At 41.8% G+C, this 13,241-nt stretch overlaps 1 protein-coding gene across 2 annotated transcripts in view; it reads right to left on the bottom strand.

Annotated features, from left to right (window-relative positions):
* PSEN2 (presenilin 2) overlaps nucleotides 1-13,241 on the bottom strand; it is a 33,652-nt gene that overhangs the window by 14,960 nt on the left and 5,451 nt on the right. For both annotated transcript variants that reach the window (XM_058167850.1, XM_058168566.1), the window contains exons 2-3: nucleotides 5,131-5,314; nucleotides 542-771 (exon numbers count right to left, since the gene is read on the bottom strand). In XM_058167850.1, the coding sequence (XP_058023833.1) occupies nucleotides 542-771; nucleotides 5,131-5,274 (374 nt within the window). In that variant the 5' untranslated portion in view covers nucleotides 5,275-5,314. The remainder of the gene's footprint in view (nucleotides 1-541; nucleotides 772-5,130; nucleotides 5,315-13,241) is intronic.

Below are 13,241 nucleotides of genomic sequence, written 5' to 3'. Positions count from 1 at the left end.
TAAGCAACTTGTTATGCACAGATTATGGAAATATCATTGAAGTTCAGGGATTTTCAACATGTGAAATCCAATAGTGTTTGTATTTATATATATCTGATTTCATGTGGACTTACAACACAGCATACATTTAAAAAATTTAAGAGCCTTTTAAAACTTGACTCCTGGATATCTCCATGCTTTAGCACAAATTTACTACTTCTGCTTAGGAATTATGGGAGTTTGCAATCCAAATACCCCTGGAAGAAGCTAAATAGAAAATAATCTTAATGTAAATAATGCATTCATTGTCTATGGAGATTCTCAGTCACCCAGGTCATAGTTATCTCAAAAGTGCTTTTTCAAGAGGCAACTGGACTTTGTTTTTCTTTGAAGATGTTTCGCTTCTCATCCAAGAAGCTTCTGCTTCCTCAGAGCTGAAGAAGCTTCTTGGATGAGAAGTGAAATGTCTTCAAAGAAAAACAAAAAAAATCCAGTTGCCTCTTGAAAAAACATTTTTGGGACAATGCATTCATTGTTTTAGAGTCTGTGGGGAATCACTTACAGTTGCCCATTCTTCTCAGTGTAGAAACGGACTGACTTAATGGTTGCAACAACTACAACCATGCACAGTGTTACAGGCACAAACAGCATGATCACATGCTTTGCTCCATATTTTAAGGTCAACTCCTCTTCCTCATTTTCCAGCACAATATGTCCTTTTGCTGCTCTTTCTGGATCAGGCCCATGTCCCTCCGCTTTATTAGAGCTGCTAGTGCTGCCATTACGTCTATTCTGCAATAACAATAAACAGAAAGAGTTAGCAACCATTGTGCAGATCTACTTTCCCAACAGAGTTCTTTCTGGACTTCTTAATGCCTTCAAAACCTCTTGCCAATAGGGTCATTTTAGACATCTAGAAACCAAGAAGACAAAAATATTGTAGGAAACTGAGGAATAAAAGAAAATTATTCAGAAAGTTGCTGTTTTCAGAGGTTAAGGAACATGCCCAGCAACCATAATGCCTCAACTGACATGACAGAAGGATGCACAAAATAATCCAGTTCAATACTACCTTCTTTCCAGGGATGGGCTTCAAAAATTTTAGCAAAGGGTTCCCTGCCCGGTTGCTGGGCGGACATGGCCATGGTGGGGATGGCCTAGTTGGCCTCCTGCACCATGGTGGCGGGGGGTGGGTGGGGTGTTTTTGCCCTCCCCAGGCTCCAGAGGCTTTCTTTGAGCCTCCGGAAGAGCGAAAACAGCTTCCCCAGGCTCCGGAGGCCCTCTGGAGGCTGGAAACTAGTCTTCCCGAACTTCCAGTAGGCCTGTTTTCGCCCTCCCTGAGCCTCCATGCACACCCTGCACTTACCTGCATCCAAATCAGGCCGCGTGGGGACTCCTGGGAGGGGCAGGGTGGGCGGAGCCAGCCAGGAGTGGGATTTGGGGATTCTCCGAACTGCACAGAATCTTAGCTAAAGGTTCTCCCAAACCCCTTCAAACACCCAGCAACCCACCCCTGCTTCTTTCCCCATCCTTTATCCCCATGATCAAATTCTGAAAATACAATATAACTCCTCACAATTACATGATTGTCCTTACTAACTGCTAAAATCTGCCAATTTCTGTCATGAATTGTAAAAACAAGAGACTAAGTCACCCAGGTCATATAGTAGTTATATAGAATCTATATAGATATAGGGAGGCGTGGCCAGCGTCGCGACAGAACAGACACGAACCCCGAGAGCTCCGGGGTGAGTGCCGAAAATCTCCTCAATATGGGGGTCTGGTCTGGTCCATAGCTGCCCTGCAGGGGCAGCGAAGAATGAGGGAGCCACTGGAGCGGACAGGGAAGTTGCAAATTCCCTGTAGCTGCGGCTTTTTTGCCTTGACCCAGTGAGGAGGACCGCAGCCATCACCAGCTGCCTGAAGTCGGGTCAGCCACAAGAATGGTCAGGAGGATAAAGCATAAATATTGAACAAGATATTGAAGCCGGGTGAGTTAATACCAGCTCACGAAGAGGCACTAGGAACAATTTTGCCAACAAGCATTTAAAGAAAAATTAAGAAACAGCAGCTAATTTAAACAGGAAATGAAAACAGAAGGAAATAATTAATGATACCTAAAACCTGACAAAAGTTGGAACCTAAGTCTAGAGTCCTAATTGAATAGAGAAAACAAGAAGAAAATATGACTTTTAATTAAAATTGACTTTGGAGAATTTTGGAGGTTTTTATTGATTATTTAAAGATTATAAGCAAGAAGAAAAAAGAAAGGAATTAATTAAGATTTTAAAAATGAATTTTAATTGAGCATCTCCCAGTTCCTCTATTCTTTATAAATTTGGATTTAAAGGATTATAATGAAACTATTTAAACAGGACTGAAAAGAGGCAACAAATTGAAATAAAGAGAAAAAAGGTGCGGCTTGAAAATGGATACTTTGTTAATTGTGAATTGTAACTATAGACTAAAGACTGACACCTAAAGGCAGAAGAAGAAATACAGGAGGGAAATGTCTTTGAGATTTCAGGACAATTTCAAAGGAGGATTTCAGCAACTAGGTGGATGACCTTTAAGACTCATAACATCAAAGAATAAAATAGAAAACAACACTAAAGACTGACACCTAAAGGCAGAGGAAGAAATATAGGAGAGAAATGTCTTTGTGATTTCAGACAATTTCAAAGGAGGAACCAGATGGCTGACCTTTAAGATTCATAGCATCAAAGAATAAAATAGAAAACAATGGACCATAAGAAGCATACAATAAGCAAGAAATATAAGAAATGATTACAGAACTGGAATATTAAAGAAATGCAGCAATGATAGAGAAGAATATAAAAAGCATGATATAATAATGTAAATCTAAAATTTATGTTAAAGATTAGAGGATTATAAAAATGTTGAGAAGAGGAGGAATGGGGTAACAAGGAATCTAATAAGTTAAGAAAATGTGCAGTTTTTAAGCATATGTAGTGAAATTGAAATAATTTGAGATAAAACTTCCAATAGAATATTTGAATATAACTATGGAATTATGTGAGAAATAGGATATGTTTGCTCCTTTTCATTTTGTTCTTTTTATCTTGTTTATTATTTTAATTTTTTTCTTATTTGGAATGGGATTATGAAATAATAAGTAATGGGAAACCTTTTTGAAATTAAGGTGAGATTTAATGTAGGAGAGAATTTTTTAGAGATTACCTTGTTTGTACCTTTTTTTGTTACTGGTCTATCTTTGATAACATTAGGGATAAGTATGGCTGTATTTTGTTTAATGAAGAAGGGAGGGGCAAGAAAGGGGCAAAAATGTGGGAACTAGATTTGATTAATACCATTCAGGATAAAGAGGTGGAACAGATCTTTTGATAGAAATGAGCAAATAATAAAATTGTAAGAGGAGAAGGGAAAAATATTGGATAAACAATACAATGAGGGGGTGAATTTTGAAAAGTGGTTAATTATGCGTACCTGACTGATACCTTGTTCAAAAGATTTGTATGTGTATAAATTGTATTTGTTTTCTGAGGTTTTCGCGGGTGTTTGTATGTAGGTCTTTGGTTATTCGGGTTTTCTCCCGCGTAAAATTGGAAGTGTCTTGGCGACGTTTCGACGAAGCCAAACAGCAGCAGTGCAGCTCACCAGCTCAAATCCCCCTGCAACTCAGACTAATCTGAGCACAACCAAGCCCCCACCCAAACAGGACACACCCCAGCCAATCAGAGCACAAAAAAACCCCCATCCAATCAGAGCACAGCCAAGCTCCCACCCAATCAGTTCAAACCCCCACTAGCAGTTAAAAAGGAAGAAACAGCTGCAATCACACATTGCTCCCAGAAGCACGAAGCTGAAGCCTGAAGATGACGAATGAGAGTTCGTCGAAACGTCGCCAAGACACTTCCAATTTTACGCGGGAGAAAACCCGAATAACCAAAGACCTACATAAATTGTATTATATATACATACACATATTATATTTTTTTGTATAAAAAAAATAAAAAAACCTTTTTCAAAAAAAAATCTATATAGATATAGTTACTATATAGACTCTAGAGTCTATAGCCAATTAATCTAAGGCAGGACTAGAACTCATGGTATCTTAACCATAAGTTTTAGTCCTGCCTTAGGCACAAAGCCAGCTTGGTGGCCTTGGGCCAGCCACTTTCTGTCAGCCAAGGAAGTAGACAATGGCAAATCACATCTGAAAAACCTTGAGAAGAAAATTGAAGGAAAATTTGCAAGAAAAGTCCAGGCAGTCTCAAAAAAATCAGACACAATTAAATGAAAGAAAAAAGAGAGAACACAAGCGATGGCACACAGATATACTTCTTCAGTGAGACCATATCTTCACTTATGCAATCTTGCCATGATTTATCAGCCACTAGCTGACTTTAAAAATTAATGTGAAGTCCTGGTGTGAGAAGGTGGCTCAGGCTCAAATACTTTAACACAGCCAGTCCAATCCTTTGGATGTCAACTCCATACCCCCAGCCAGGATGATTAACAGTCCTACTTGATTAGTACATAGTCCAATATATCTGTGATTGGGGGAACAATGGGAAAACTACCCTAATGTACTTGAACATCTGAAACTGCCAGTCTAGCCCTTTGAAAGATACAAAAGAAGGACTCACAGAAATGACCTCACACAGAGAACAGGATCATCATTATATACTATAACTGAATGCTACTCAGACAAAGGAGCAGATTTCTTTTCTATTCGCAAGCAGAAGACAAATCTGATTCTAACTAAATTTAGATGTTTCCTGATAGTACGGTTCAGCATTAAAGCTGCCTTGGGATATAGTGAGTTCGCTTTTGCTTGACCTATTTAAGTAGAAGTTGAATAGCCATCAGTCAAGGACATTGTAATAGGCACTGCATTGCACAGGAAGTGATCTACTTTAGGGACTTTTTTCAGGGCTCAGACAAAAGGTGATTTCATTTAAATACAATTAAACTAATTTTCATTCATTAAATACAATGAATACTAATATCTCATATGGTATGTGTTAATGATTTTAGACTCTTTCCATCCTAAAGATTATTGAGCAACAATTTTTGGAGACAGTCTAGTCCTAAAGTGACTAAATGACTTCTATAATCCCTGCCAATTCTAAGCAGAGCTGCACATTCTTTTCCAAAGACTCCTACCCTGTGGGAAAGCGTTTCTATAGCTTCAGGTTCTTGTGCTCCATCATGATAAGAAGGCAGAAGGGGGCTTTCAGCTGACATCAATGATGTCCTTTCATTGCAAGGTTCCTCTTCACTGTCGGAATTGTTCATGAAGGCGATCATGCTTCCTTCTTCATGGAGAATCTTAATCACACTCCAGACACTGCAAAAATAAGTAATATAGCAGAGTAAAAGCAAAACAAACTGCCCAGAATAATTACAAAATTAAAGACCCTTTAACAAGGTAGCTTCCAAAACTGATTATTTTTTGCTGAAATAACCAGTATTCCAGAACTATTAAAAATATTTCACCTTTATTTAAAGTTGATTTTTTTAATGCTATGGCATGTGTTTTTTTTTTTAATGTATTGGAATTTAATTTTTAAAAGGCTAATACTGTTTTTCTAGTGCGCTCAAAACCAATACCTTCTAGCTGACTTGAGTTACATTTTGGGTAATCCCAGCCACTTATTTAATTGTCGCTATATTTGAAGAGCATCAAGTTGGGAAAGGCTACTGTTGCATACCAATTCTACCCAACAGAGAAACAGGTTTAAAAGCCGTATGTTACCAATAACAGATCTTTATCATATAGTCATCTAGTCACAGCCTCCCCCACAAAAGTGAAAGATGCAGCGTATTTCTTTTTCAAATATACTTCAAAAACTCAGCTGCTTGTTTGAAACCTTCAACTGGGCAAAATGGTGCATCGTAGGGCAACAAATTTTGAATCAACGTTCCTCAAATAGGTTAACTTAAAGAATGCACCCAAAATTCAAGACCTTTTACCTCCCTTGGGATTGAAATTTGGCACAGTTAGGGCCACTTTAGCACTATTGCACTTAGCCACAGTGACCATCATTTCTAATACTCCCTGCCAGCTTCCCACAAAGGTAATCAATGGGAAAGACAGAAGGAAATCAGAAGCTATTACTGCTCCCACGGCTTTTCTGCATGGTCATTTGGTTTCTCTATTTAGGTACAGAAGGGTCTCTGAAACAACGACCCAATGATTCATGAGTTTTCTAGTTACCCCTAAATACAATATACTGCATGCACAGTTCATGCAAAATTGCATTCTTTTAAGACATTCTGTTCCTCTTCCCCTTCTGAGTTACTGTATGTGAAAGTTATACACCATGAATGATACATATTAACATATTAACTGAGCCATGGTGGCGCAGTGGTTAGAAATGTAATACTGCAGGCTAATTCACTGCTCACTCCAGGAATTCGATTCTGAACAGCTCAAGGCTGACTCAGCCTTCCATCCTTTCAAGGTCGATAAAATGAGGACCCAGATTGTTGGGAACAATTTACTGACTCTGTAAACCCCTTAGAGAGGGCTGTAAAGCACTATTAAGCAATATATAAGTCTAAGCGCTACTGGTATTGCTATTAATATAAAAAAAACACCTCAAATGTGAAGAACAAAGCAGGAAAAAATTAGCATGTATGCAGTCATACAAAACTACTGGGAAAATCTGTTTTTGCTGCTCTACACTGTCCCTTAAGTATTGCCAACATATTGCAATGGAGTTTGAACAGGACAAATATGCCATCCTCACACAAGAGAAAAATAGTGAATATTGAAGGAATCAAGATGCCCTATGGAAATAACATCAGTAGTCTTACTTACGGGACCGCCTACTGTTACCCCATGCCTCCCACCGACCTGTACGCTCACACAGAGAGGGACTTCTCAGGGTGCCGTCCGCCAAACAATGTCGGCTGGCGGCCCCCAGGGGAAGATCCTTCTCTGTGGGGGCTCCTACCCTCTGGAACAAACTTCCCCCTGGTTTGCGCCAAATACCTGATCTTCGGACCTTTCGCCGCGAGTTGAAAACGTATTTATTTACTTGCGCGGGGCTGGCCTAAGTTTTTTGTTAAATTTTTAAATTTCTAAATTTTAGATGAATTTTAATGGGTTTTTTAGTTTTTAAATGTTTTATAATTCCGGCCAATTGTATAATAAGTTTTTTAATTTGTTCTTAATTGTATATTGTTACTGTTTTATTTTTGGCTGTAAACTGCCCTGAGTCCTTCGGGAGAAGGGCGGTATAGAAATCTAATAAATAATAATAAAAAAATAATAAAAAAAAAGTCTGGATAAAGATTATCACTACAAATACCTGGACATCCTTCAGGCTGACAACATCAAGCAGACAGAAGTCAGGAAAAAGGTTAGAAGTTAATACATCTGAGAGGGTAGAAGATCTTAAAGTCCAAACTCAGTGGAGAAAATACTTTTAAAGCAATTCATACTTGGCTAATTTCAGTCATTACATACATAGTTGGAATAGTGGCCTGGGTTCAAGCAGAACTAAAAGCTCTGGATAGGAAGATCAGGAAAATAATGATAATGAATCATGCCCTTCATCCTCGCAGCAATGTTGTCAGACTGTACTTACCAAGGGAAATAGCTGGAAAAGTTGTACGGGCACAGACAGTTGGGGGGAAAGGGCATTGGAAGAGTGTCTGAAAGACAGTGGAAAGAGACCAAACTGGCCTACAAGAAAGGCCAAATGAAGAGTAGAAAAGAGACCTTGCAGGCAAAGTATTACATGGCCAGTACAGAAAAAAATAGCAGGCCAAGCAAATAACAAAAAGACTAAGAGGAGGAAAATTGAAGAAAGAGACAGAGGGCTAATTCCGGTTACATAAAACCAATCTTAAAAACAAATGCATATATAGCCAGAATTGAAAAAAAAAACAGCAGGAGACAGCAAATGCCAACTCTAAAAAGAAGATGAAGAAACAGTGGAGCACTTTGTTAGCTGTTGCAAGAAGATTCCACAAACTACCTACAAGTAACAGAATGATAATGTAGCAATAATGGTGCATTGGAATATCTGCAAGAAATGCCACTAGCACTACTTGAAAACTGACATTGATAAAATCATTATCAGTTAATTGCAAAAAGAAACACTTGCTTGGAATAGCTTACATTCTATGACAATACCACATCTTCATACACAACTTAGATAAAGGGATGACACAAAGTTAGGGGAAATTGCTAACACTTCAGAAGATAGACTCAAGAGTCAGAAAGATCTTGACAAACTTAAGCATGGGGCCCTACCCAACTAGATGCAGTTCAGTGGCAAAAAAAGAAAGATAGAAAAAGTCAGGTAGACAGATACAGGATAGGCTCAACAGTAGTGCCTATGAGAGCATTCAAGGTGTCCTGATGGACCACTGCTTAAAGATTAATCAGTAGACAACGCAGTCCTGGGCATCAACAGAGATTAGTATCAAGATCAAGAGAAGTATAGTGCCACTCTATACCAGACCAGTGAGGCCATATTTGGAACACCATGTCCAGTTCTGGTCACAATATAAAAATAGATGCTGATGTCCTACAAAGATTACAGAGAAGAGCAACAAAGATGATAAGATGTCTGGAAGGAATTAGATATGTTTAGCTTCATGAAGAGAAGACTTACCGTATATACTCGAGTATAAGCCGACCCGAATATAAGCCGAGGCACCTAATTTTACCACAAAAAACTGGGAAAAACTATTGACTCGAGTATAAGCCGAGGGTGGGAAATGAGGCAGCTACTGGTCAATGTAAAAAATAAAGATAGAGCCAAGTAAAATAACATGAATATTTATTTGAACGAAAAACATTTCCCTACATTTCTTGTGGGCAGAAGGTGGACCCCTATGTTTCCTTGAAAACACCTCCCAATATTTATTAGAGTGACTTCTCTCCCCAGAAGAAAGGTGCGAGCGCTGTTTAACAATCCCGTCAGCTAAATCCTATCGAGTCAAAGGGGCCAGTCAATGGGGCTAGGATGAATTCTGGGTCACCAGGGACCCTTTTTTTGTGCCCGTTCCCCAACCAGGGCGGGCCAAGCAGCCGCTCTTTAGCGGCTCTGGAATGGATGTTGAGGTAACCCAAGAGGCAGCCTCTTTTCAACTCCCCGCCTTTTTAAACGCGTCCTGCCGGGCGGCGACAGGACGCGGACACCAAAAGCGGCGCCTGCTCTTCTCCGCTTTTATTTTATTTTAGTATTCAATCGGCAGCAGAGGCTCGAGCCTCTGGGGCGCCGAAAAGGAGCCGAGGAGCTGCAGCAACGTTGCAAGAGAGCCGAAAAGAGGGGTGGGGGAGAGAAGCAAAAGAAGAAGAAGCAGCAAGCTTTCCAGCCGACTTCGTGTGGCGCGAATCCGATCCACCGCCTCCTTCCCCGGCCGACAGGGCTGAACTGCCGCTGCACCACCACTTCCCAAAACAGATTTCCAGACTTGGAAGCAGCCCGCCAAAAGGAGGAGGAGGAGGAGGAAGCGGCGGCGCGGCTGCTCCTGCTGCTGTTTCGCGCCTCCGCCCCTTCCAGCGCCTTGACGAGAGCGAGAGAGAGAGAGAAAGGAACCGCGCCGTCCGACCGGCTGTGTGTGTGTTTGTGGTGGGGTCTCGCCCCAGCCACCCACCCACTCGCTCCTTTCCTCTTCGGAGCATGGGCTGATCTTAGAAGCCGCTGTCCCGGGCGGGGCCGTCGCCTCCTCCTCTTCCTCCACGCCGCCTCCTCTTGCACGCCTCAACCCCCATCCCCACCCTCTCCGCGTGAAGGTCACCTCCTCCTCTTCCAGGCGGCGGCGGCGGCGGCTCCAGCGGAGCGCCACAGCCGGCAGCCCGCTTCCTCCCACCTTCCTCCTTGCTAAGGGCCAAAGTCGGCTCCCCGCCCGCCGCTGGGACCCGAGCCAAGCCGGTCGCAGTCCAGCCGAACGGTGGCGACATGCCGGCGCCACTCCGCCACCGCTCGCTGACTGCGATCGCTTGGCTCGGGTCGCAGTAACTCGCCAGGCTGTGCCGCGAAGAAACCATTTAAAAGCCCCGCCAGGGCTTTCTCTTCTCCTCCGTGCTTCAGAAGTTGGGCTTTTAAATGGTTTCTTCGCGGCACAGCCTGGCGGAGTTACTGCGGACCCGAGCCAAGCGGTCGCAGTCCAGCCGAACGGTGAAAGCGGAGCGGCGCTGGCATGTCGCTTTCACCGCTCGCTGGACTGGGACCGCTTGCTCGGTCCGCAGTAACTCCCCGCCAGGCTGTGCCGCCAAGAAACCATTTAAAAGCCCAACTTCTGAAGCACGGAGGAGAAGAGAAAGCCCTGGCGGGCTTTTAAATGGTTTCTTCGCGCACAGCCTGGCGGAGTTACTGCGGACCCGAGCCAAGCCGGTCGCAGTCCAGCCGAACGGTGAAAGCGAGCGGCGCCGGCATGTCGCCACCGCTCGGCTGGACTGCGACCGCTTGGCTCAGGTCCGCGCGGCGAACTGCTCAGCCTTGGGCAAATCCCGCCGACGATCTCGCCGCCTCTTTGGCGCCTCCTGTGCGGGGTTCCCGGCACATCAAGATGACTCGAGTATAAGCCGAGGGGGCGCTTTTCAGCACAAAAAACGTGCTGAAAAACTCGGCTTATACTCGAGTATATACGGTAGATGAGACATGATAGCAGTCCTCTAATACTTGAAAGGCTGCTGCAGGGAAGAGGGCATTGACTTCTTGTCTATAATATTTGAGGATAGGATAAGAAACAAAGGGTGGAAGCTTGTCAGTGGGAGATCCAATCTGGAAATACAGAGGAATTTCCTGACAGCAAGAACTATTACACAGTGGAACAACATGTTTCCCAGTTATGGGTATTCTATTGCTGGAAGTTTCAAGAAAAGTTTGTACAATCATTTATCCAAACTGGTATGAGGACTTCTGCCTTGAGCAAGAAACTGGACTAGACGACCTCCAAGGTCCCTTCCAGCCATATGATTCTACAATTTGAACACCACCAAACAACATCTGCTTATCCCAGGTTTTCGGGAAGAATTCAATATGTGGATAAAAATGCAAAATCCAGGCTAAATATCTGGCTAAATATGCAACCAACAATTATTTTATTTCGATATTGCCTGGAAGATATACATTTAAAAAAAGAATAAAAATAGAAAATAATACTTTTTTTATTGGGGAAAAAAGAAAATATAGCCTAGCTCCAGGTTTTAATTGAAGAATTGTTCATAAGACACAGCAGATACCTAGTTCCACCAACATTCTTGCTTTTTCACCTGGTTCTGGTTAGCAACCGTTGAAATTCTAATAGAAGTAACACAACAGTAAAGTCCAAGTTATATTCATCCTTGGTTTAAATCAGTTAGAAAAAAAGGATTAGTGGGTATTGCCAGAAGCCAAATTACTACTGAAAATATACTGGTCTGATAAGAATAAAATATTACATGAAATTTTTTAAAAAGCATTTAAAGTAAGCAGACCTGAGCACATCTAGTGTATCTATTTAAAAACACAATAGAACTTCTCTGCTTGCAAAGATAAACCACATCCTTTCTCTGTAGAGGTATTTTCCATTGACTTTAAATTCCAATATACAGGGGGCCTTTTCTGAGCCAAGAACAATGTCAAGCTTGAAAGAAAACTTAAAAATAAAAAAAACAAACCCAAACTAAAATGTTAAGACTGCAAATCTTATATTTAATTCATGTTTATTTTAAGTGGAAAGATAAAGCCTAATATCAACACCCAAAGATGAGTATTTGAAAGTAAATATTATTACTTTCAACAAAGCTTACGCCACATTTAATGCATACAATTAGAGTACCTGTGTGGCTTGCAGTCAATGTGCCTGCCAGATTCCTTGTCCCGCTTAATTTTGTACTTTTCCAAGAAATGAATCTAGTTAAAATGAGGAGCTAGAAGAATGGATATTGAAGGTTGCCAATTTGGCTGAGATGGCGAAGATACCTTTTTGAAAGACAATACGCAAGAAAGATACTTAAAGGAATGGAAAAAATGGATTGACTATATTCAACGTAGATATCAGACTAAGAGTTATCAGACTGTTTTTGAATGATTATGATGTATTATTCTTGATTGTTTTTGGGGGAAGTTAGGAATTGATGATTGTAGGGGTATAATTAAGTTGGGATGAAAATTTTTTAGCATATGTTTGTTTTATTTTTAACTATACCTTGTGCCCGTTCCGGGAAGTCGGGGGGGGGGAGGGGGGTTGTGAAGGGAGGGGAGAGGAGGGGGGGAAAGTGGGAAAAAATGTTTGTAAAACTTTTTGAATAAAAAAAAATAAAAAAATGAGGAGCTGTTTGAAAATTTACCCACCAATTCAGAAATAGCATAACTGTAAGAAACATCCTTCAGAAAAGTAGGTAGAGAAGGTAGCAGATAACATTCTAATTGGTATTTGTTAGCTTATTTCATATATGGCAGACATTTTGTGAATTCAGGCTAATTCCAGTAGCCTTTTGTTATTACCGTGTTTCTCCAAAAAGATGACCCACTTTGAAAAGAAGCCCTATCACATTTTTGAGTGCATGCGATCAAATTAAGCCCCACCCATAAAATTAGCCCTAATTAAGACCCCACCCACCCCGGGGTGCAGGGGGTAGGGTGAGGCACACAGGTAAAAAAAAAGCTAGAGTGCAGATGGGGGGGTACAGCTGCCCTATTTACCAGGCCTCACACACCCTGACACCTGCCTCGCCTTCTTCTGCAGCTGCTTGCTGCTACTCGCACACATCACCCTGGCCTCCGTTTTGCCTCCAGATGCCTGCTGGAAGGCATCTGCAGCTGATAACAGAGCTCCAGATCGATCTGGAACTCTGTAATCAGCTGCAGAAGCCTTCCGGCAGGCATCTAAAGGTGAAACAGAGGCTGGGGCGATGCGTGCGAGTGGCAGCAAGCGGTTGAAGAAGTGGGCCAGCAGCGGGCTCCTGCTGGGCGGGACTGTCGGTGCCACCGCCACAAGGTGAGTCAATAATTAGAAACCTCCAAAAAGAAGGCCTAGCGGCTTTTTCAGGGTCAAAAGAAAATAAGACCCAACCTTCTTTTTGGAGAAACACGGTATATCCAAAATATGTGCCAAAATTCCAAATGTTGCCACTAATCACCAAAGGTTGAGGAACAATATTACGCTGGCCTGTAGCCTGAAAAGGCTCCTTCCCATAATTCTGTTAAACAATCTTTCACCAACTCTTCTGCCATTAGAAAACCATACCAGCATAAAACCTGCTGTTTCCACTGTCAATCTGTATCCTGCTAAAGGAAGTGTCCCACCTAATGATGATGCCCTTA

The sequence above is a fragment of the Ahaetulla prasina genome, chromosome 1, assembly GCF_028640845.1.
Source record: "Ahaetulla prasina isolate Xishuangbanna chromosome 1, ASM2864084v1, whole genome shotgun sequence".
Classification (NCBI taxonomy): domain Eukaryota; kingdom Metazoa; phylum Chordata; class Lepidosauria; order Squamata; family Colubridae; genus Ahaetulla; species Ahaetulla prasina.
The sequence above is the reverse complement of the archived record's forward strand: the minus strand, read 5'-3'. Positions and strand labels throughout refer to the sequence as shown.